The 23,519-nt window shown below is 35.8% G+C and overlaps 1 protein-coding gene across 3 annotated transcripts; it reads right to left on the bottom strand.

The window, feature by feature from the left end:
• Positions 1-230: 230 nt before the first annotated feature.
• On the bottom strand, positions 231-23,188 carry LOC126807664 (GATOR complex protein WDR24). Of its 3 annotated transcripts, none has more exons than XM_050532410.2 (18): positions 22,763-23,188; positions 21,236-21,343; positions 20,383-20,496; positions 18,916-18,993; positions 17,794-17,900; positions 17,054-17,188; positions 16,232-16,363; positions 14,924-15,128; positions 13,089-13,259; positions 11,146-11,261; positions 10,296-10,412; positions 9,332-9,449; positions 8,262-8,330; positions 6,903-7,072; positions 4,181-4,426; positions 3,273-3,375; positions 2,098-2,293; positions 231-970 (listed from the first exon to the last, which is right to left on the bottom strand). In XM_050532410.2, exons 1-18 carry the CDS (start codon positions 22,785-22,787, stop codon positions 835-837), a joined length of 2,346 nt encoding a protein of 781 aa, XP_050388367.1. In that variant the 5' UTR covers positions 22,788-23,188; the 3' UTR covers positions 231-834. The 3 variants fall into 3 exon arrangements, with proteins under 3 accessions (XP_050388367.1, XP_050388368.1, XP_050388369.1); XM_050532411.2 differs by lacking the exon at positions 22,763-23,188 and adding an exon at positions 21,772-21,908; XM_050532412.2 differs by having other exon boundaries at positions 835-2,293.
• Between the last annotated feature and the right edge of the window lie 331 nt (positions 23,189-23,519).

The raw sequence follows: 23,519 nt of genomic DNA, 5'->3' as shown, positions 1-23,519 counted from the left end.
AGATTGTTCTGATGTACCGTTTAGTGAAGACGTATGTTCTGATGTACCGTTCAGTGAAGACGTATATTCTGTATTCTGATGTATTGTTCATTGAAGACGTATGTTCTGATGTACCGTTCAGTGAAGACGTATGTTCTGATGTACCGTTTAGTGAAGACGTATGTTCTGATGTATCGTTCAGTGAAGACGTATATTCTGTATTCTGATGTATTGTTCATTGAAGACGTATAGTGAAGACGTATGTTCTGATGTACCGTTTAGTGAAGACGTATGTTCTGATGTATCGTTCAGTGAAGACGTATATTCTGTATTCTGATGTATTGTTCATTGAAGACGTATGTTCTGTATTCTGATGTACCGTTCAGTGAAGACGTATGTTCTGTATTCTGATGTATCGTTCAGTGAAGACGTATGTTCTGTATTCTGATGTATCGTTCAGTGAAGACGTATCTTTTGTATTCTGATGTATCGTTCAGTGAAGATGTATGTTTTGTATTCTGAAGTAGGCCTACCATACAGATAAAAGAAAAATATTTCATCTAATATCTATAAGGCACCTTTTCTCCTCTTCATTCTGATATCTTGATTTTCATTAATTTCTTTGATTGTTTTGATTGGTTCTGTTGTCATAAACACCACAAATGTTTCATTATAAAAAATACATTTTAGCACACTCAATAGATATAATTTCACTTATCAACTTCATAGCTACTTTCATTTTTTGCACTTTAACGGTCATACTCTAGTACACACATTTCCATTAAATCGTGTAGCATTTTATTTTGTTTAAAAGATATGTAATACGTTAAATAATCACTAGAATCTGTAATCACATCAAGTATACTGGCACATGTGACCACATCCTGTAGGACATTCATTATTTACTGCAAACCAGTCTTTGATATGATCAATATGGCCGCCATGACAACAGCCTTGACACCAGATGAACATATGCCTAACTGGAAGATGACTGTAAAGAGAAATCACAATAAATATAATTATTACCATATTGTTGAATAAAATTAAGACTCACCAGAGATCATTTGTTATGTTACTCTTATGAAGAATAAAAACTAGTTGTGAAGTATTACAAGAGGACAGTCGACATTCTAATTTGTTAAGTTTATTAAAAGGAAAGCGGATTGAGGCTTCAAAAAAAGTTACTGTACACAATCTTGTGTGTCCTTTAGTAAAACACTGAAAACCATCTTAACTAGAGCTCCTACCACCACCCCAATCCTCCTTGTCACATGCATAGCAGTTGTGCATGCGATATGTTCCTATGATACAGAATGTTATTCACATATCTCTGGTTGTTTGAGGCAGTTTCACACTCCTTTCTCTAATTTTCTTCCAGGAAACCGGGTAGTCAATATCTACATATACAAGTGTTTGAGGGTTAACGTCCTACTATTCTACACTGACTGGGCTAATGAAGTTAAAATGAAATGGGCTTTAATGTCCTACTGATCTGCTCAGACTAGGCTAATGAAAGAGAGAGAGAAATGGAGTTAAAGTCCACTCGACACAAACTAGGTCATTTCGGGACTTACATATGGTTTTAATTTCATTTCAATAATTCGCTTGCGCGTAGGGGTCTTTAGCAGTGGAAGGAAACCGGAGGACCAGGGGAAAACCCACAAGGTTGGACAGGCGACCCTACTCCTTGTCACGTACAACCGGGGATTCAAAACCACGCCAGTTGACTCAATGACAGGCCTTATGATACAGCACGCACGTGCTAACCATTCGGCCATCCAACCCCCCCTGGGCTAATAAAGACGGGCATATGCCATACAGTGTAGGCCTACTATGAAGGAAATTTTGCCTGGACAGCGGCACTACAGCTTACCAATGTGCACACAGAACCTTGATTTTTTGTCCCATCCAAATGACTATACGTTGTCTCTTGCTAGACCCTCCGTCCTGTAGCACTAACAAGGACGAATCATGCTGGAAAATTCCCGATGAACTTTCTCGGCCAACAAAGGAATCTATCACCTCCAGGTTAGCGAGCCAATGTCTTACTCACTGAAGATGGGGTGTAATTATGACTTAGGTAGTATTCATTTAAGGTTATGATTTATTTATACTTACCATATACTACAGCTATTAGTAACAATTTTACATTTCTCACATAACCACCCTACTTTACCGAGTATTTGTCGACTACACTGACTACAATATGTATGTATCGTAGTCGATTGTTGATTTAAAGATGATACCTGACCTATATGACATAATTTTATAATTTCTGCTGACACCGTCCATAATTCATAGTAACCCAATATTTCTAAAATATAAAATCACAATTCTAAAATCATGGTTGTAATTAATAGTAGAATGAGACTACAGCATAATTTATATAATAATTCTAAAATTATGGTTGTAATTAATAGTAGAATGAGACCACGGCATAATTTATATAATAATTCTAAAATTATGGTTGTAATTAACAGCAGAATGAGACCACGGCATTCTTTGTATAATAATTCTAAAATTATGGTTGTAATTAACACCGAGGGAGAGTCGACAGTATTAATAATGTAAATTATTTATATCCATAAGCCTTATGGCATAAGGCAGCCACCAGAGTAGAGAAGTGAAGTGAGGTTGCAGGTGCTACTTTCTGACATCACCTGGGCTAATTAAGACAGGCAATCGCCATACAGTGTGCTTTTAAAAAACTTTGACACAAAAGCAGCAGTGTTACCGACCACTCTTCTTAAAATCGCAATGTTTGAGGGTTCTTTTACGTGCACCCCAATTTCTACACAGGACCTTGAAAGATTTTTTTATTGTCCCATCCAAATGACTAGATGCTATTCTTTTCCATGCCCTGGGTTCTGCACCTTGATAAGAGGAAACCATAGTTGAAAATCAAAAGGAACTATCTGGCCAACACCAGGATCAACCCTGGGACCTTCTGGCTAGTGAGCCAATGCCCTATTCACTGAGCCACAGTGTCACAACTCACAACCCAGAAAAGAGAGATCTATGTGTCAACCATATAAAAATGTTTAATTATTACCTATATAAGATTAAACCATGTAAATACATATATGTTAATTATTACCTATATAAATACATGTATGTTTAATTATTACCTATATAAATACATGTATGTTTAATTATTACCTATATAAGATTGAAACAATCTAAACATTCATGTGTAATTATTACCTATATAAAATTAAAACCATGTAAATACATAAATGAATTATTGCCTATATAAGTTTGAAACCATAAAAATATATATGTTTAATTATTACCTATATAAGATTGAAACCAGGCTTCTTGAACTTCTTCATCTATATATGGTCTTATTTTATCACCTAATACAATTAACATAGATACAGTAGATTGTATATCACCCTGTAAATATAGTATAAATAATGTACCATTGGTAAGTTGTCCATACATTATTTGAAATATTGGTACGCGGACATCAAAGAATTAATGTCCTGTGTACACAATGACTAAACTTTATCAATGATCATAATTATAACACAATATTGGTTACAATCTAAACAAATTCACCAATCTTAAATAAAATGGGGTTTATTGACCTACTTTTCTGCACCCATGCTGTGTGCTATGGGGATAAATTTCCTTACATAAATGGCACTAGATATATATGGCCTATTCTTATTGCGATTTCAAAATGTCAAAGAGATCTTGAACATGCAGTCAATGACACACAGGACGTGGTTTTTCATCTCATCTAAATGACAAGACATTTCTCTGCATCAGGTCCTCTGTTCCACACTGACAAGAAGACAGTAAGGTTGAAAACAGAATTCATTATCACATGTAATAAATTTGAATGATTGAGACAGGTTTCAAAGTTCAAAGTCCATTAATAGGGAGCCATTCGTATATAGGAGAATAAAATTTCTATTCCAATAATACAGCCACTAATACTGAGTTGGTGGTTGTGCAAGAGTTCACTTAGCAATTAATATACAAATAATACAAATCTGTTGAGTGACTGTTTTTAACATCGTACGCACCCGAATGTAGAAATAATACAAACATCGTACTCGCACTTAATATACAAATAATACAAACCTGTTGTGCGAATGTTTTAACATCGTACGTGCCCCAAAATATAAAAAATAACGGTTGAGAGAATGTTCTTAACATCGTACGTGCCCCGAAATATACAAATAATACAAACCTGTTGAGCGAATGTTTTTAACATATCTACAACTATTTGAGGTTCTGAAATCCGTGGTATATCAAGTTTAAATGGTATATTTATAATATTCTCATCCTCAGGTTCGGACGGAGATATCTGATTATCTGTCATATTATTATGTTTCTGTTCTCCAACTAGAGTTTGATGACCAGCTGCTAAATCTTCAGGCGAAACTGTTTTTAGTTCATGGCGTACTTGAATAGCTTCATAGGGTAATTTATAATCCTAAATAGAACAGACAGGCATTTAAAATATTTCTTGAATAAAGATAGAGGTTGAGGTTGAGAGAGAGAGAGAGAGAGAGGGAGAGAGAGAGAGAGAGAGAGAGAGAGAGGGGGGTTTGATGGCCACTCACAAAAACTAGGTCAATTCAGGACTAATGTATGTTACAATTTATTTTAATAATTTGATTGCACACATGGTCTACAAAAGTAGAAACCCAAAAGATGATGCTCAAGACCCTACTCCTTGTCACAAGCAAGCAAGGGATTGAAACCGTATGAGAGAAATAAGGTTAAACATCCATTCAACACAAAATAGCAGTGAGAGGAGGGAAAGAGAGAGAGAGAGAGAGAGAGAGAGAAATGGAGTTTAACATCCACTCGACACAAACTAGGTCATGCGCGTAGGGGTCTTTAGCAGTGGGAGGAAACCGGAGGACCCGGAGAAATCCCACGAAGTTGGACAGGCAACAGTGAGAGGAAAATGGAGGCCACAGAGAAAACCCACAGGGTTGTACAGGCAACCCTACTCCTTGTCACATAAAAACTTGGGATCGAAACCATACCACATGATTTAATGACTGACCTTATGATCTAAAAAACATGCATTAGACTACTTCCCCCCCCCCCTCCCCCATACACCCCACAAAAAAAAAATAAAAGAAGGGTTTTAATAAATTTTTCAAAATCATAGATACAAACCATAAAATATTTATTTTCCTGTTTTGAATAAAGCTATGGGGCAATATTCTAGTCCTGACAGCACAACTACCATGACCCCCCATTTTAGAAAGGAAGTTATGAGTGTCTTACATCAGAAATAATGTATACAGGGGTAAGTGTTCAACGTTAAATATTATCAATGGCTTCCTAATGAAATTATATATTGAAACATGTAGAAGCAAATCGCTGTTATTTTTATATTTTATACTATACTATTCAAAAAAAGTAGGGGATATTTGATTTTGGGGGCATAATACTAAAATATGCAAATGACTACGAAAAAAGTCACTATAGAACCTAACAGAAGAAACATTTCCAGTTACATGTGACGCCCAAACGCACCAATAGCTACCGCATGGAATGCAGGTGATGCTTGGGATCATCATGGGGGTCCAACCCAAGATTTGCACGACTCTGACTTTGAATGTTACAGTCATTGTGGCATTGAATTCCAGGGTGGAAACATCAGTTTAATTGTTTTAGTGACCAGAAAACAAATTTTGATATGCGTCGGCTTACCCAAAATGAAAGGTTACGTGCCCTTGGCATGCTACAGATCGGCACAACACAGGCGGTTGTGGCGCGGACGATGAATGTTTCTCAGTCTGTCATAAGCAGGCTATGGTCCAGATACCGTGATACACAATCTGTACAGGACATACCACGCTCAGGTCGACCAAGGGCGACAACTCAAGCCCAGGATCGATTTATCCGTACCTTGGCCTTGAGAAATCGTGTCATCACAGCAAATCAGATCAGCGCTCGTCTTCAAACAGACACTGGTGTGAGAGTGAGTGGCCAGACGATTCGGAATCGACTGCATAGGGGTCACCTTCGCGCCCGACGTCCTCGCGTGATCCCTTGTTTGAGAGATCATCACATTCAGGCAAGACGTCGTTGGTGTAGGGATCGTCAACACTGGGATAATCGACGCTGGAGCAATGTGATGTTTTCAGATGAGTCAAGGTTCACTGTTGATTTTTTGGACAGACGTAGGAGGGTGTGGCGTCGTCGAAACGAGCGCTTCCAAGACTTTAACGTCATCAGACATGATCGATTTGGGGGTGGTTCTGTTATGGTGTGGGGAGGCATCACTGTTGCTGGAAGAACGGCTTTACATGTTGTTGCAGGGCGTGTTACAGGCCAGTACTACCGGGACAACATCTTGGCAGTCCATGTTATGCCGTTCGCACGACGTCATGGCCGCCGTTTCATCTTCCAGGATGACAACGCAAGATGTCACAGGGCCAGGATCGTTACAGGTTACCTCCAACAACAGAACATCACCACATTACCTTGGCCAGCACTGAGTCCCGACCTCTCCCCCATCGAGCATGTCTGGGACATGCTTGGACAGAGGTTACGTCAACGTCAACAACGTCCTGCCAATGTCCAAGAACTTGCTGCTGCGTTGCAACAGGAATGGGACAATCTGGACCAAAATGACCTTAGACGTCTCATTAGGAGTATACCACGTCGGATCAATGCTTGTTTGGCAAACAGAGGAGGATTTACCCGTTGGTTGTGATGCTGTGGTAACTTTGCTGTTTGACCCCGGGTATCATTTTACCCTTATAATGGTCAGTCTGTGCCTTACTTAGTCTAACGATCATTTGGAATAAATCGATGAATGTGAACTTCATTTCATTTTGTCATTTGTTTCTTCGTCAGTTTCATTAGGTGACTTTAATAACACTTAAAAATCAAATATCCCCTACTTTTTTTGAATAGTATATAATATATAAATGTATATTTACCAATAAATCATCATCAACTTTGGTTAACATATCAAAACTTGATGTGGGATTATCATAATCTAATCCGTCTGTCTCACCATCGCCAAAGAAAAAATCAGTTTGTTGATTAAGTAATCCACTGTCTACTAATAAATTATTTTCTAATTCAGAATTTTCACCATCTGAGTCATCTGTCATAAAGAAATATATAAAGAAATATTAATAAAACAGTCCAAAACATTGAAAATCAAGCATTTGTTTATTCAAGGCCACACCAAATTGATTTTTTGTTCTTCGGTAATACCTGTAAAAAATTTGTTTCTTCTTTTTTTCAGGAAAAAGATCAATTCAAAAACCAAAAGTCAAAAGTACTTGGTTGCACTGTTCGAGAGCTTTTAGTTCCAAAGTTTAAGTTTTCAGTTTTTAAACAAACTGTACAGTGCAGTGGATGCTTACGGCTAGCTCCGGCATCAATTCACTTATCTTTTGTGTCTATGTGTTGTGTACTGTCTGTAAGTTTTTCTTGTGTAATTGTTTGTGTGTGGTGTAGTCCCCTGTACTTATATTATTTCACATGATTTAAGTCCTCAAACAACTGAAAATTAAATTGTTTGGACCTATATAATTTTACGGAATTATGTACAGATGTAGACAGGCTCTTTATATTAATATTTCATTTCTGGAGAAAAGTTAGCTTCGAGAGCAATTCATACTCAAAATACCAACAAGGAAAATTAGTTCAGAGAGCAATTCAAACTCAAAATACCAACAAGGAAAATTAGCTCAGAGAGCAATTCAAACTCAAAATACCAACGAGGAAAATTAGCTCCGCGGGCAATTCAAACTCAAAATACCAACGCTAGATAATCTATTGGCTTGGATTAAATTGGATTTAAACTAGACCACCAGCTTTCTCAGCTGCCAATAAAGATGACAGTGTCTTGCTGCATTCGCAAAGCACATCAATGAAATTTCAATTTTTGAACTGAAATTCCTATTATAGATTAAACTGTCACCATGTTGTAGTTTGCAAGGGAAAATGAAATGGGGTTTAATGTCCTACTATTCTACTCCAACTGGGCTAATGAAGATGGGCATACACCATACCTGTGCTATGAGGGAATTTTGCCTGGTCAGCGGTGCTACAGCCTACTCTTATATCGATCGAATTCCAACTGCCAAGGGATCTTTTACGTGCACGCAAATGTGTCCTTCACCACTGAAAAGGGACATGGGGAAATCACACTTGAAAATCACGATGACTTTTCTCGCCCAACATGGGATCTAACCCAAGTTTGTAAGGTATTCCTATAGCGCTAAATGACACATTGTTACTTTAAGTGTTATTCTTTGTGAATATAAATCAAGCCTACAACATACCTGAGGTACTATCTTTAACATTCACTTTATTCATATCTTGTGTTGAGGTTAACTGAGATTTCCCTGTTCCTGAAATATAATAAATTAGATACAGCAGAAGTTGTCTTAGTACGATTGGAAGAGCAGAATTGTTATTGGATGTTTACTTTTCATATATTAGGTACAAATATCCAAATATAAAATAGGGAAGAGAAATGTGGTTTAACGCTTTAATTTCCACATCAAACAGGCATATGTCGTGCAGTGGGCTATTACTGAAAATTTGAGTTAACAGCAGTATTTTTGTTTGCGTTTCATTGAATTCTGTAGCGACCTTGATTTTTCGTTCCATACCGAAGTGCTTTCATGATAAACTCTAAGACAGAACTACAGACTGAATCAGTGTTTCTCAATATATCAACGATAAAATTATAGTAAATATAAAATAACGAATTAAAGAATTTTGGATGTGATTTGAATCAGAAAGAAACCTGCAATGGGCGTATCTTATACTACAAGGACCCTTCTAGTCCTGATTAAATCTTATACTACAAGGACCCTCGTTTCAGACAGATTTACTAGTCCTGATTAAATGTTAAAATGACTAGAAAATCTATGAGAGAGAGAGAGAGAGAGAGAGAGAGAGAGAGAGAGAGAGAGAGGTGGGATTTAATGTCCACTCAACACAAACTAGGTCATTTCAGGAATAACACATGATTCCATTTTATTTCAATAATTCGCTTGCAGGTAGGGGTCTTTAGCAGTGGGAGGAAACCGGAGGACCCTGAGAAAATCCACAAGGTTGGACAGGCGACCCTACTCCTTGTCACATATAACTGGGGAATCGAAACCATGCCAGTTAACTCGATGACAGACCGTATAATACAGCGCGCACAAGCTAACCATTCGGCCATCCAACCTCACTAAATTATATTACATAAAATTTTATATTTCAAAGTATCTAACCTTAAACCTGTTTAATTTAAAGTTTTTATAACTAAAAATACATACAAATTGAAGAATATATATTGAGATAGATAAGACTAAAAAATAAAAGTAATAAATATACAAAAACTTTTCATGTTACAAACCTTTATTGTTATCTTGTTTATCATTAGAAGGAGCTATAGAATTTGTTCTAGGTGTCATACTGTGGGAGAGATGTTTATTACAAAATAACACATGTAGTACAGACCAACAACTACTAACCTATAAAATATAACACATGTAATACATGTGTAATACAGATATAATAACAATATAATACATGTAATACAGATATAATAACAATATAACATGGGTAATACAGATAACAATATAACATGGGTAATACAGAGATAATAACAATATAACATATGAAATACAGATATAAACAGTCAACTTAAAATATGGCAGTATAACACATGGATAAGGTTAAAGCCACTAAGGTCAATTGCATCTTTTGGACAATTTTTCACAAATTTTTAACATTTAATCAAGAAAACAAAAACAAAATATCGAAAGCAGCGCTAAGGCCTACTCTTATATCGAATTCCAACTGCCAAGGGATCTTTTAAGTGCACGCCAATGTGTATGCGGGACCTTGGTTTTTAGTCCCATCCAAACGAATAGACAGCTGTCCTTGTGAGGCCCTTCGTCATGCACCACTGACAAGGTAAACCACTCTGGAAAATCACGATGAACTTTCTCGGCCAACACCGGGAGCAAACTGGCGACCTCCAGGCTAGCCAACCAGCGTCTTACCGACTTAGCACCCGTGGCTCCCAGGTCTTATGGAATAAGGGACTGTACATTACTAAGTTAGTGTGAAATAACATTAAGGGATGATTTTATTATGTAAATAGGTTTTATTTAAAGGATCTGTGTAGGTGTCATGATCCACCATGTTACATGCATGCTAACGTCTACACAGGCTTTCCTCTTTTTTTCATACCATCTAAATGGCTAGACAATGTTCCTGGCCATGACCTCCATCCTACTTGTGTTGTAGCCTTGGCGTTTATATAACTTATAATTATATACAAGCAATAATAATTATATACAAGCCATACATACCTTTGGTCTGTTTAATCTGCGTGCTATATCAGCATTATGATCACATAAAGCATCAAAGGTTAAATTACTCAGTTTATATCTCTTAGCTGATTCGATAAAACCTTCAAATGGTAACGTCTGGAAATTATACAGAAATATACATAAATTATACACCCAAGTTTTATCACTCTCACTCAATTTAAATCGAGTTGATTTTCAAAGTCACAAACAATCAAATTGCTCATAACTCTGTGCCAGAAAATGTGCATCATTGAACGTAATGAAAACATTGACCTAATGAAAGTTTGAACATTCTGTCTCAATTAGAATCAATGTTATCGTGTTCTAAAGCATTGACCAATCTAATTGCATATATCAGTGTTCAGAGTAGAAAATGATAAACATTAAATCTGTTAATGTAATAAAACCATCACTAAGTTTTATCAATCTCACTAAATTAGAATCAGAGTTATTGTTTTCCAAAGGATCAAGTAGAAAATACACTCAGTCAAGTCTTTTAACTCATGAACATATATATGCTAATTAGAAACAAAGAGTTATTGTATTCTAAAAGGTGTGACAGACAGTTGGACTGTTAGGCAGATAGACACATTTCAACAGACCTCTATAAGGTGGGAGACAATACCACAATATCTTTAATTAATGACCACAATAACTTGAATTAATACCACAATAACTTGAATTAATACCACAATAACTAGAAATAATGACCACAATAACTTGAATTAATGACCACAATAACTTGAATTAATGTCACAATAATTTGAATTAATAACACAATAACTTGAATTAATACCATAATAACTTGATTTAATACCATAATAACTTGAATTAAGAAACATAAACTTACTAAATTATGTTTGGTTGTATGTACATACATATCACTGTGGGATTCTGTAAATAAATCACCTTTATCTGGTGTCTTTGAGAAAAATGAAAAACGTCCACCAGCTTGACTTGCTTTCTCTAGGTAAAAGAAATAAAACACTTATCTTTACAATTATTCATCTTCAAAAGCAAATTTTAACAAGCCAACAGTGAGGCTGATGTCCCCCGCTGAAATCCCAGAATAAATAGATGACACACATTAATTAATCGCACATTTACTTTTTTTTCAAAAGTATTGAGCAATCAAACTATACACTAAGTCTCATCACTCTCTATTAGATAGAATCAAGATTATCTTGTGACAAATGAAATTGATTAGCTCTGCTAAGCTTCAGCTCGAAATGTTACATTGTAACAATGGCATCCTTTAGAACGGGGATTTTACCACTAGATAGTATGCATATAGTTTACTTTCAATACATCATTTGATAATTGATAAAAATCGTTTGAGAATAACAAAAATGGTTTAGTTAGTACTATTGCTTAGTTTAATGGTAACTCGTTTAGTTTCTCCAAGAGGCGTTTATAAATGGACGACCCGTTCACTTATTTACCTCGTTTACTTATTAGACGAGTGGTTTAATTTCCCGAGATGCGTTCATCCGATCTGTTTAGGTTCATTTTGATTACGATTATTTACATATGAAGTACAAATTAGGAAGAGAGTTATCGTGCCCCAAAGTATCAACCAATCAAATTGCTTATCTCTGCTTACCCTAAGCGAAAAAATGCTCATCTTCGAACTCCATCAAGGCATTGACCTAATAAACACATACACCAAGTTTGAACATTCTAGCTCAATTAAAAGTTATCGTGTCCCAAAGCATCAACCAATCAAATTGCTTATCTCTGCTTACCCTAAGCGGAAAATGCTCATCTTCGAACTCCATCAAGGCATTGACCTAATCAACACATACACCAAGTTTGAACATTCTAGCCCAATTAGGAAGAGAGTTATCGTGTCCCAAAGCATCAACCAATCAAATTGCTTATCTCTGCTTACCCTAAGCGGAAAATGCTCATCTTCGAACTCCATCAAGGCATTGACCTAATAAACCTATACACCAAGTTTGAACATTCTAGCTCAATTAGGAAGAGAGTTATTGTGTCCCAAAAAGTGTGACGGACAGACAGACGGACGGACGGACAGACGGACAGACAGACAGACGGACGAACCCATTTTAATAGTCCCCTGCTTTCTTCGAAAGGCGGGGGACAATAAAAGAAGAATGAAGAGAGAGAGAGAGAGAGAGAGGGGGGGGGGTATACATTATGTTGTCAAGTATTGAATAGTAACTGAATGGAATGGGAATTAAGTTCTCATCAACACCTATAGGGCATTTTAAGACTAACATGCAGTAATTTTGATTTCTATGGTTATGTGCACAAGTTGAGGCAAAGAATTTTGCCTGAACAGCAGCATTTCTTCTACAAACTCATGTTTCCTCTCTCTCTATTCTGTTTTCTCTCTAAATATGAAACTTCAAAGATACATTTTGGGAGATTTGACAAAGAGCTTGTAGTTCTCACTATAATAGTTAAAAACTAGATAATGTAAAGGGAATTTGCTGAAAATTTCAGTCAAATTGATCCACTCTGAACAGAGATTTTACCAATTGAATTTTTCGGCCTAGCCTCGACCATCATTACTTAAGTCGGTACAATTAAAAACGTAGTCTCGATTAACCATTTCATGATTAAATTACGAATGGAAGTCGAAGAGCAAATCGGAAATAATCCAATAAACATCGCAGGCTATCAATGACACAGAGTGTTGATTATGGTCTGGGTAAGTTAATTAATGTCTAATTAATAATTTAGATAACATTTCAGGCCTAAAGAAAGACCTGCAATTGGCAGATTTAGCTCTTGTATAATGTATGTTTAAAAGATAAAAATTCTTACTAGATCCGGTTCTTTCACCAAAAGCATGAGAAACATGACCGAATAAATCCATGTCTACTCCTGATGGTATCACACTGTCTGCTGGACGTTTAGCATCTTTAAAGGAATGTTGAACTAGGTAACCATCTTTACCACAGGTAAAAAATATATGTGTATCTAACCATACTATACCTAGAAAAACATTCAATTTTATATTTCGTTTAAACAGTATTTATTTCAAGAATATTATACAATATAAAAGCATAAAGAATAGGATACAACAAGCCAACAGTGAGGCTGATGTCCCCCGCCGAAATAGGAAAATAATTAGAGGACACATATAAAAATCAAATTGCGTATCGCTCTGCTTACCCTGAGCAGAAAATGCTTATTATCAAACTTAGTCAAGGTATTACTGTAATGAAACTATACACCAAGATTCATCAATCTCACTTAATTAGAACTAAAGTTATCGTGTCCCAAAGCATCAACCAATCAAATTGCTTATCTCTGCTTACCCTAAGCGGAAAATGCTCATCTTCGAACTCCATCAAGGCATTGACCTAATCAACACATACACCAAGTTTGAACATTCTAGCTCAATTAGGAAGAGAGTTATCGTGCCCCAAAGTATCAACCAATCAAATTGCTTATCTCTGCTTACCCTAAGCGGAAAATGCTCATCTTCGAACTCCATCAAGGCATTGACCTAATAAACACATACACCAAGTTTGAACATTCTAGCTCAATTAAAAGTTATCGTGTCCCAAAGCATCAACCAATCAAATTGCTTATCTCTGCTTACCCTAAGCGGAAAATGCTCATCTTCGAACTCCATCAAGGCATTGACCTAATCAACACATACACCAAGTTTGAACATTCTAGCCCAATTAGGAAGAGAGTTATCGTGTCCCAAAGCATCAACCAATCAAATTGCTTATCTCTGCTTACCCTAAGCGGAAAATGCTCATCTTCGAACTCCATCAAGGCATTGACCTAATAAACACATACACCAAGTTTGAACATTCTAGCTCAATTAGGAAGAGAGTTATTGTGTCCCAAAAAGTGTGACGGACAGACAGACGGACAGACGGACGGACGGACGGACGGACGGACAGACAGACAGACGGACAGACAGACGGACGAACCCATTTTAATAGTCCCCTGCTTTCTTCGAAAGGCGGGGGACAAAAATAAGCCAAGTCATAATGTCAACTTTTCTATGGCTTAATTCATGCTAAAATGTACTCAAATTTATTATTCTACACTTAGATACTTTCCCGACTTGGATTCAATCAATTATAATATAATTATGCGCGCTGTATCATAAGACCTGTCATTGAGTCAACTGGAGTGAATTTGATTTTCCAGTTGTACGTGACAAGGAGTAGGGTCGCCTGTTCAACCTCGTAGGTTTTCTCCAGGTACTCTGGTTTTCTCCCACTGCTAAAGACCCCTACATGCAAGGGAATTATTAAAATAAAACTGAACCATATGTTAGTCCCGAAATGACCTAGTTTGTGTCGTGCGGACGTTAAACCCCATTTCTCCCTCTCTCTCTCTATATATATATATATATAATTTTAGTGTGACATTACTGGGAGGAGAGGTTGCTTCAAGGAAAAATCACCATGCTGGCAATAATTTGCATTGCAACGCAATGAAATGAAATGGGGTTTAACGTCCTACTGTTCTGCTCCGAACTGGGCTAATGAAGACGGGAAATTTTGCCCAGACAGCGGCACTACGGCCTACTCTTATATCGAATTCCAACTGTCAAGGGATCTTTTCCGTGCACGCCAATGTGTACACGGGACCTGCATTGCCACGCCCTCTGATTATATATTAATACTTACTAGAGACAACATCTTTATGACCATCGAATGTAGCAAATGGTATATACGGCCGACCTAACGCCCAAACATTTACATGATGATCTAATAACAATGAAGCACTGGCTAAATGAAGTTTTCTCTGTGGTCGCCATTTTACTCTAGCCACAGATGCTATCGTTTGGACAGATTTGATCATCCGTTCTGGATTCTGTGTCGTATCCCAAACCTAACAATATTCAAAAGTTTAAATTTTTAAAGTAGCTATATTGTTATTAATTATATTTGTGGCTGTCGTTTGCCTGTTCGTATTTCTGGTAGTTCTCACTATAATAGTTAAAAACTAGATACTGTAAAGGGAATTTTCTGAAAATTTCAGTCAAATTGATCCACCCTGAACCAAGTAATTAGCGATTGAATTTTAGGCCTAGCCTCGATCATCATTACTAAAGGTGGTACGATAAAAAAAACATAGTCTCGATTATCCATTTTTTTTATTTAATCCAGTAAATATCGCAGGCTAGCGATGCCATCGAGATTTGATTATGGTCTTAATAAGTTAATTAATGTCTAATTGATAATTTAGATAACATTTCAGGCCTAAAGAAAGATCTGCAATTGGCAGATTTAGCTCTTGCATAATGTATGTTTAACTAATATCCAATCTTTCAATGGTTTAAAAACATAATATATAATGGACAATTATATTCTATCCGAAAACCTCCAACATTTTCTCTAATAAGTTTTTTAAAAAAACCCTCTTCTTAAATAAGTTGTCTACCAAAATAGGGTCTGTTTACATTTAACAACGTTATGAGTGTTTTAACAAGATTGTCTTGATTATTGAGTACCATTGCTATGATAATAAACAAAGTCTTGATTATCCATTTTAATTTTTTAAAGGCGAGAGGATTCCAATCAAAATATCTAATGCCCCAGTCAGACCCGGGGCGGCGTCCTTACTGCGCTGCTGCGACAGTGCAGTGATCCGAAAATGCATAAGGTTGCCGGTAAACATGAACACAACCAGAGAAAATGTCCCAAAATATTACAAACTAGAAAAAAAGTCGTGTTCTTACAGCTTTCCAGGTCAGATCGCGGATCCGTGACTCGGCGATCATTGGGGACCATGGAGACCACAGCACGATATCTGGCATTGCAACCCCGCTTATGACGATCTAGAAGCGCTCTGCGACCATTTTCCGTCGCTGTAGTGTCGCAGTAAGGACGCCACCCCGGGCTTGTTATGTGAATAAATGTCTAAATAATAATTCATAAGATCTACAATAGGCAGATTTAGCTTTTACATAATGTATCTATAAAAATACATACTTTTATCATTTTATCTCGTCCAGCTGTAGCTAACCATTCTTTCTCTTCAGGATGCCAATCAAGAGAAAAGGCGGGACCAGTATGAGCAGGAAACTGTTTAATACATCGATCTTGTCTTCTCATATCCCATAACTACAAATATATACATAGCAGTACACAGTTATAAACAAGTTCTAAACCAGTATAAACAAATAGTGCAAGGGACAGCTGTCTAGTTGTTTGGATGGGACAAAAAAAAAACCAAGGTACCGTGTATAAACCAGTATAAACAAATAGTGCAAGGGACAGCTGTCTAGTTGTTTGGATGGGACAAAAAAACGAGGACCCGTGTATACATTGGCGTGCACGTAAAAGATCCCTTGGCAGTTGGAATTCGATATAAGAGTAGAACATAGTGTCACTGCCCGAGCAAAATTTACCTCATAGCACACTGTATGGCGTATGTCCGCCTTCATTAGCCCAGTTGGAGCAGAACAGTAGGACGTTAAACCCCATTTCATTTTAATTTCAGTATGAACATAAATAGTTACATACTGTATGTACAAATACAGGATTTTTTCACCAAAAGACAAAAATGTAGCCATTTGTTAATAGTATCCAATATAAAATATTTCATTATTTGTAAAAAATTAAAATGAAAGAATGTTTTTGTGACAGACATAAATAATTTTATTATGTTGGTTGGAGACTCAAAGCCTTTTAAAAGACGTCACAGAAACTTCTGTGTCACAGGTCTTGATTGGTAGGTTGATCTAGAGTCAACCAATCACAAAATATGTCTCTGTTTTGATTTAAACAAAGATAAATATCTATATATAATACCTGAATATTTCCATTATCATATGCTGCTGCGAACAGGAAATAACCTGAGCCTATGTGTGGACAAAACTGTATATCTCTAACACTTTCAGACATTTTACCAGTAAATGTTAAACTAACAGCATGTTTTCTAATATCCTGTAAAATATATCATTATTATTACAACATGGAATAATCTCTGCTTAACAGAAGTACAAACAGACCTTATGTAAAATAGAGATGTAATTTAATTATAAAGGTTTTGTTCCTACAACACTTTTGTGTTATGAATACATTACCACTCTTTTCATCATAAGGTCTATTTGTACTTCTGCTGAGTACAGATTATTCAATGTCCAATGCATGCATCGAACATGGTCATGATACCAAATTTAAAGTAGCTAAGTCTCTAATTCAATATCATCCAAAGTCTTCAGCATTGAAAACATGAATTATTTGTCAATTTAAATCAACATTGATGTTGTGATCTTACCGGAAAAAGATGGGCTTCTGATATCCAATATTCAAGATAAAATAAGCATTTTACTATTGGTACACGAATCGTGTACTATAATGCGTTTCAGCACCATTTGTAACATGGGACTCGAAGAACGAAGTTAGACATATTCCACAAGTCATGTCAAAACGGTGACGCCATATTCTTATTTGGAGAGCATGCGCAATAAATACTATATAGCTCCTTTAAATATGTAGTTTTTTTGTGTGGTCTATATGTTAAATAGGTGATAATAAAATCTACTTACAAACAGTTTCATAGTTCCATCTTGGGAACCACTTAATAATATGGAAGCATCAGCTTTATGGAAGATAACTCTGTTTACAGTTCGCTTATGATCTGTCAGAACGCATTCTGTAAGAGAGATAGAAATGGGGGTTTGATGTCCACTCAACACAAATTAGGTCATTTAGGGACTAACATATGGTACATTATTTTTTACTATCGCTTGTACATAGGGGTCTTTAGCAGTGGGTGGAAACCTGTGGAGACCCAGAGAAAACCTAAGGTTTTGCAGGTGACCCCTACTCCTTGTAAAAATTCTGTAAGAAAATAATTACCAAAATTATTACCAGCTCCACACAAACTATGGTGAATTCCAGGAATCATGGAGGTTTATTTTTTTTATACATCTAGTAAATGTCTCGCTTTAATACCTATGCATGTCATCCTAGTGGATGATATGGAATCAAAAGAAATGGGGTTTAAATTCTTCTTTTTCAGCAACAACCAAGATTATGAAGACGAGCCACACGTTATGAGGGACATTTAGCCTGGGTTGCAGTGTGTTCGCCTACTATTCTAAATCCAACTGCCAAAGGTTCTTTTACGTGAAAGCCAATGTGTACAAGGAACCTCGATTTTACATCCCATCCAAAGGACTATAGGAAAGCAGGCCAGAAAATCCTGGGAAATTTTATCATTCAGCACCTGAGTGGGGGATAAATTGTATCCCATAAATAATCCAGTAATAATAAAAAACAAGCTGTTGCCATGCAAGATACGCTCACATTTCGCAAGAGAATGAGCTAAAAAAAAAGTGTGATTTTTTTGGTATGATCAGGAAGTAAAGTCGATATGCACGAATATCGAAAGGAACCAAAATCTTTATAAGTTTCATCAAAATCTGACAAAATGTGTCTTTTAGAGTATCCACAACCTTGGTATTACATACTTTTTGGACTATTTTTTTACACGGCCATTTTATCGGGCAGTTTCATTCAGATTTTCACGAAAATCTAACACGACCATCATTATGATCTAACGTTGATGTATTCGAATGTTTTTTTAAAATGTGTACGAGGAGCTGCAATTTTGATGGGCAGTTTCGGTACGATTTTCACGAAATAATCTACATGCCATAACTAACCTTGTTTTGATCTGTTTGGCTTGTTTAAATTCCAGATAACAACAGAACCATTGGTGGCAGCTGATGCTAAAATATTTTCTGTAATATAAATAAAAGCAATGTCTCGTCTATTCTAATAAAATATCATATATATTTCATCACGATGATCAGTCTACTAAAGAGACTACATTATAATGAATTCTTTGTCTCAAATAGTTGTTTTCTTCACGCCAATATAGTTTGGTTATGGTAATTGTCGAGTTTTGAAGGTCATCAAAAAATTTCCATTTGTGTTATTATGGCCAAGGTTCATCCATGGTGACAACAGCAATCACATTATAAAACATTATTCCAGCTGTAGAATGTCTGCCGAGCGTGTCCTTCAACAACGTTGATTACCGATCTGTCTAAAGGAGTTATGGTTATCAAGTTTGGTGGATAACTGAAAACTGTTGATTATCATTTGAAAGATTTTGAAAGCCTTTCAAACTACAATATTATGAAAGTTGGAATATCAGTCCAGTATTCATAATGATAGAATGAATTAAACATTTCCCAATCTGATTAAAATACATATCTATATTTCGTTTCATTATTTTATACTTTCGATGGCATGAAGATATGACAGGTTGTAATGATAGGTCGCGTCAGAGGTCATACAAGCGGCTTTTGACCCTATGATGTCAGACATCTAATTAACCAATCAGCATTGATGTTACTAGTGGATTACCCACAGTTCCATGCAAAACATGCCTAAAGCTCGCTGTTTCTTGGCTAAGTCCTCACACCATTCAGAACACGTCAATAATAACAACTCTTCCAGATCCTAGTGTAGTAAAGACAAGTAAAACGAAATTGTGAACTATAAAAACGAAACGAAATAGGATCTGTGTTTTAATGAGATTGAACATTTCCCAACATCCATCAATCTCTGCAGACGATATAGACAAGCCATTATAACCTGTAATTGTTGGGTAAAATCTCAACATTCTACTATGGATTGTTTGAATCAGCACTTGACAATAAGCACAATAATCTGACGGAAATACACCAAAACCCTAGACAATTTTAAATTTAATGAAAAAAGAGAGAGAGAGAGAGAGAGGGGGAGAGAAATGGGGTTTAGCGTTCACAAGACACAAACTAGGTCATTTCGGGTCTAACATAAGGTTTTAATTTTATTTCAATAATTCGCTTGCGCGTAGGGGTCTTTATAGCAGTGGGAGGAAACCGGAGGACTGGAGAAGACCCACAAGGCTGGATAGACGACCCTACTCCTTGTCATGTACAACTGGGGGTTCGAAAACACGCCAGTTGACTCAATCACAGGTCTTATGATACAGCATGCACATGCTAACCATTCGGACATCCAACCCCCCTTTAATGAAAAAAACAAACTGGGAAAGCCAGATGCACATTGAATAATAACTTGTTTATCTGCTGATCAAATACATTCATTGAAAGAGAGAAGAGGATTTGACAACTTACCATCATGGTGGTTCCATGCTACATCGGCAGCACAATAGTTGAGATTAATTTTACCAACTCGAAGATTAATTCTATCTACAAAACCATGATCTTCTATTCCAACTATTCTAAATACTGAAATATAGAAAATTAAACAATAAGAAATACAAAATCAATTTGATTCTATTATAAATAACAGATAATACAATGGATTCTGTTAACCGGCGTATCCAGGTAAAACTCTCTGTCTCCTATGACAATCATTCAAAATCTGATCAAAATTAATGGCAACATTGTATGCTGATTTTACCATTTAATATTCTAAATCATTATTAGAGTGTTATTTGATTCAATTGAAATGATCCAGTTTTTGTTTAGTGAATGTTCAGTGAATAAGTACTGTAAATTATTCAATCAATTTATTTTCTATAATCTGTTTACTTTTGAACATTAGTTGATTTCACTGTGTGCATAGTAGTGTCGATTAAGCCTTGAGGCATCGTTACTGATTCCAATACATTTGAAAATCTATTGGAATTTAAACATTAAAAAATCTGTCATGTCAGAGCACTATTCGAAATAATTATTTCAATAATTTGCTTGGACAGGCAACTCTACTTCTTGTCATGTACAAGCCGGAATAAAAAACCATGCCAGTTGACTCAATGACAGACCTTATGATCTAAAGCACATGTGTTAAACCCTTTGGAACCCAACCTTCTTATATTTCAAAATGGCAATCCCCACAAAAATTAAATTCCATCAGGATTCATGCAAAATACTGGCAAACTTATATAAAGACGAGAGTACCATCGTTGAAACGTGGCATGTAAATAAACCAGTAATTGTTTTTCCTTATACTGTATATATTTACCTGTTCTTCCAGCCACAACGCACATGGTTGCATCTTTATTTAAAGCTAGCGCATTAGCCGGTCCTTCACAATTAAATGACATATGTTGTTCAGGCTTCGTGGAGTTCACTGAAAAAGAAATTACTATTCTATTATCACTTCTACATGACTGTGAGAGCAATAAATAGGGCTTAATGTCTACTCAACACAAACTAGGTCATTTCGGGACAAACTTGGTACCATTTTATTTTAATAATTCACTTTCATGAATGTAGGACAAGGAAACCAGAAGGATCTAGAGTAAATTCAACAGGTTGGGCAAGAAATCTGATGGCTTCAAGCTTGCCATATACAAGCATGAGATTGAACCAAAGCCAATTAACTCAATGACAGACTTTCTAAAGCTCACATATTTTACAGATGATAAAATTTACTAATTTGTAATTTAGGCTTTAGATATGTCAACATTTACCAAGCCATTTTGCTGCATTCATAATTAAATCTAAATATATTCCAAGTTTCCTATAACACCCAAAGAGTATAACCTATATTCTCACCAGAAGTTAATATCTGCTTCTACCATGAGTTAGATACCGGTAGCCGAAATAAAACCATACTCATTAATCATTTAAAACCTGAGTTGCAGTTTTAATTTAAATCAATAATAGAGCAAGATTTATTGCTGGAGTATAAATTGATTGGGTTCTGCCAATTAACAAAGGTGTCACTTTTTACTTCCCTCATAATTGCTATACAAGCTTTTCAATATGGAAGCCAAAGTGAACAGTTATCAATTACAATGATGGCTTTAAGCAATCAAAAGGGACTGTGCAATAGCATAAATTAAGATCTTCCCACATTGGAACATCACTTGAAATACTTCACACTGAAGTATGTTTAATACCAATAGATAGATATAGATATATATATACAGATAATCATGTATAGTCCTTCTAGTTTTATCCAGGTTTGTTCAGTTTTCAATCCTAATTAATACTGTCTGAATTGGTATCAACTTGAAAAATGATAACTTAATAAGATGTTTGTCAATAGATCAGAATACCCTAACTGTCTCTAATGTCATGAATGTTACTGTTCAAACACTTCCATAAATTTAATTTAATGCACAAACAATTAATTTGGTTTGATGACTTCTGATGCTTGCTAATTTGCAATAATGTCAGGGTTACACAATACAAGCCAAACCTCTAACCGCCTAAGATCTTTGCTTACATGTTCTTCATTACAAAAACAAATGGTTTAAATCAATTTAAATACAAAATTAGAGGCATACAGAATTAGAATACAGGTGATAAGAAATTCTAGCGCATACATAATGTATTCGGTTTCTCATCATAATTATGCTAAATTCTCAGAGATACAGATAATATGATTATCACAGAAATATAATCTGTTAGAATAGTTCACTTGATTGGATACAATTTTCTAAAGAGGTAAATAAGCGATTGCCAATGTATTCTTCTAGTGTACCTAACTAATTTAAGTTATGCGGGTCATGGGCCTTGTTAGGGCTAACTATAAACAAACCTCTATCGTGTACAAACTGCTGCATGTTGACTTTTTTAGTATTGTATCAGACCAATGTCCAATGTTTCCAATTGCACCTAAGATAAAATTCAACTCGTTCGTCAACATCGGTGTGTGCTAGATATGTAATTAACTTTAGTAGTTTTTGAACGAAATACTTAGATTTCGAGGGGTTTTATTTTACGTTCTTGGGATAGAGGAGTAGCCTATCAGTATCACAGATAGAGTAGCCTACTGAGTAGGCTATTGGCTGGAATCAACAACTGTCCAGCATGAATACTAATGTATTCATAATTCACCAAAGCAATTTCATTTACAACTGACAGAAGTACGAGTTTGCATGTTATATTATGCCCTTTTATGACAAATATTTCATTCTTTACGATTAATAAAGTAAAAGTTTGTTCATTGAAGGAGGCTTGGTTTCTTATTTCCGGTATCGCAATGTGTTCTACGTCATTAGATCTAGGGTAGGATTTACTCGTGAATTCTCTTGGTGTTATTGAACTAATTAAAGGGTTCGCTACAAGAAGATAATGAGGTTAATTCTAAATAATGATATGAATGAATTTAGAGTGTGATATGAGGGTAAAAATTATAATTTAATATTTTCGACTTGATTTCACATTTCGTCCCGTTTATAAATCAGCCATTTTTTTTTTATTCCGCCGAAAAGGAACTTCCGGTTAGTTGTCGCCCATGTTTTTTTGTGCGTTGTTTTGATATTTTCATGTTGTTTAATTTTAGGTTTCATCAT

Source organism: Patella vulgata, chromosome 9 (assembly GCF_932274485.2).
Source record: "Patella vulgata chromosome 9, xgPatVulg1.2, whole genome shotgun sequence".
NCBI classification, from domain to species: domain Eukaryota; kingdom Metazoa; phylum Mollusca; class Gastropoda; family Patellidae; genus Patella; species Patella vulgata.
The sequence above is the reverse complement of the archived record's forward strand: the minus strand, read 5'-3'. Positions and strand labels throughout refer to the sequence as shown.

Excerpts from the sequence above, each read along its gene's own strand:
- LOC126807664 (XM_050532410.2), bottom strand. The coding sequence starts at position 22,787 with ATGCAGCAGTTTGTACACGATAGAG. Across the intron at positions 10,413-11,145 it reads ATACAACCAAACATAATTTA|ACGTTACCATTTGAAGGTTT; the intron begins GTAAGTTTATGT and ends TATAATTTCCAG. Across the intron at positions 9,450-10,295 it reads GCAGATTAAACAGACCAAAG|GTTAGTAGTTGTTGGTCTGT; the intron begins GTATGTATGGCT and ends TATATTTTATAG.